Consider the following 1163-nt stretch of genomic DNA (forward strand, 5'->3'; position numbering starts at 1 on the left):
AAACATAGAGAGGAAAACAAGAAAAGGGACAAGAAAAGAGGGACAAAACCTAGAACAAACAATTTTTGTCTCTTCTATTAAAATTTCTGTATCTGTATTTTATGTGTTCTCTTTTCAATTCAGAGGGCCCCCTGCCTGTCTCTGCCTAGGGCCCCAGGTTTCCTAAATCCGTCCCTGTCAGTACCTAATGCCTCCTCCAGGAACACTCTGGTTTGATCCAGTGCTTTCATGTGCTGACCCAAAGCCTGACTGTTCTTCTGTTCAGTTTGAAGGATAATGCTGGGATAAAACTGGCATCAGGAACCATTAGAACATTCTGGGTTCTTAAAAGTTCCATACGGGACATTCTGGAGTAAGCTTTTAGATCAGGGACGGGCAATTCCAGTTCCTGAGGGCCTCTATCCTGCAACTTTTAGATGCACCTTTGGTTCAACACACCTGAATCAAATAATTAGATGATTGAGAGGACTCTGGAGGAACTGACTGCATATTAAGGAGGTAACTGATTCAGGTGTGTTGGACTAAAAGTTGCAGGATTACGGCCTCCAGGAACTGGAACTGTCCACCCCTGTAATCTAGATGAATCCCTGAAAAAGGAGAAATCCTAAGCCATGAAGACATTATTTTTTATCTTTAATATATAAATCATAAAACAAAACAGATGTGTTGCTGCTTTATCTTCAGCCTTAGACTATTTTAACTTTAACAAACCCATGGGGTTCTAAAAGCAGCCCATCCCAGGTTCTGATCCACTCCACGCACTTCTCAGTGGGACTCACATGAGAAGCGGGACGGTCTGCCGCCCAGGCCGCACTGCTTCACCCTCTCTCCGTGAAAAAGTCCGTAGCTGAGATCTCCCACGAACTGGTCCAGTTCGGCTCCGGTGGCGTTGACCAGTTCGGCCCCGGTTCTGCAGAGCACGGACCCGCGGAGCCAAAAGGGCAGGCCGGTGATGACGGCAGTCGACAGGGCGCAGCAGAGGCTCAGGACGCCAGCGGAGCAGAACAGGACCTGCTTCTGACGGTTCGGCATGATGGGTCCGGGTCAGGCTGGGCGGGACTCCATGGGGTCCGAAAAATCCAAACTAAACCGCAGGGATTAATAACTCCCAGGATTATTGCTGTTCTGCTAGATCTGACGGTCCATCAGAACAGGGATCAGAT

The 1163-nt window shown here is 48.1% G+C and overlaps 1 protein-coding gene across 1 annotated transcript in view; it reads right to left on the minus strand.

The window, feature by feature from the left end:
• The window catches only part of LOC107080813 (clarin-1-like), a 9776-nt gene extending 8613 nt beyond the window's left edge, over positions 1-1163 (minus strand). Inside the window, exon 1 of the mRNA XM_015369019.1 lies at positions 780-1163. Within this exon, the coding sequence (XP_015224505.1) occupies positions 780-1032 (253 nt within the window). The 5' untranslated portion in view covers positions 1033-1163. The remainder of the gene's footprint in view (positions 1-779) is intronic.

The sequence above is a fragment of the Cyprinodon variegatus genome, unplaced genomic scaffold (genome assembly GCF_000732505.1).
Source record: "Cyprinodon variegatus isolate N-32 unplaced genomic scaffold, C_variegatus-1.0 Scaffold2360, whole genome shotgun sequence".
Lineage (NCBI taxonomy): Eukaryota > Metazoa > Chordata > Actinopteri > Cyprinodontiformes > Cyprinodontidae > Cyprinodon > Cyprinodon variegatus.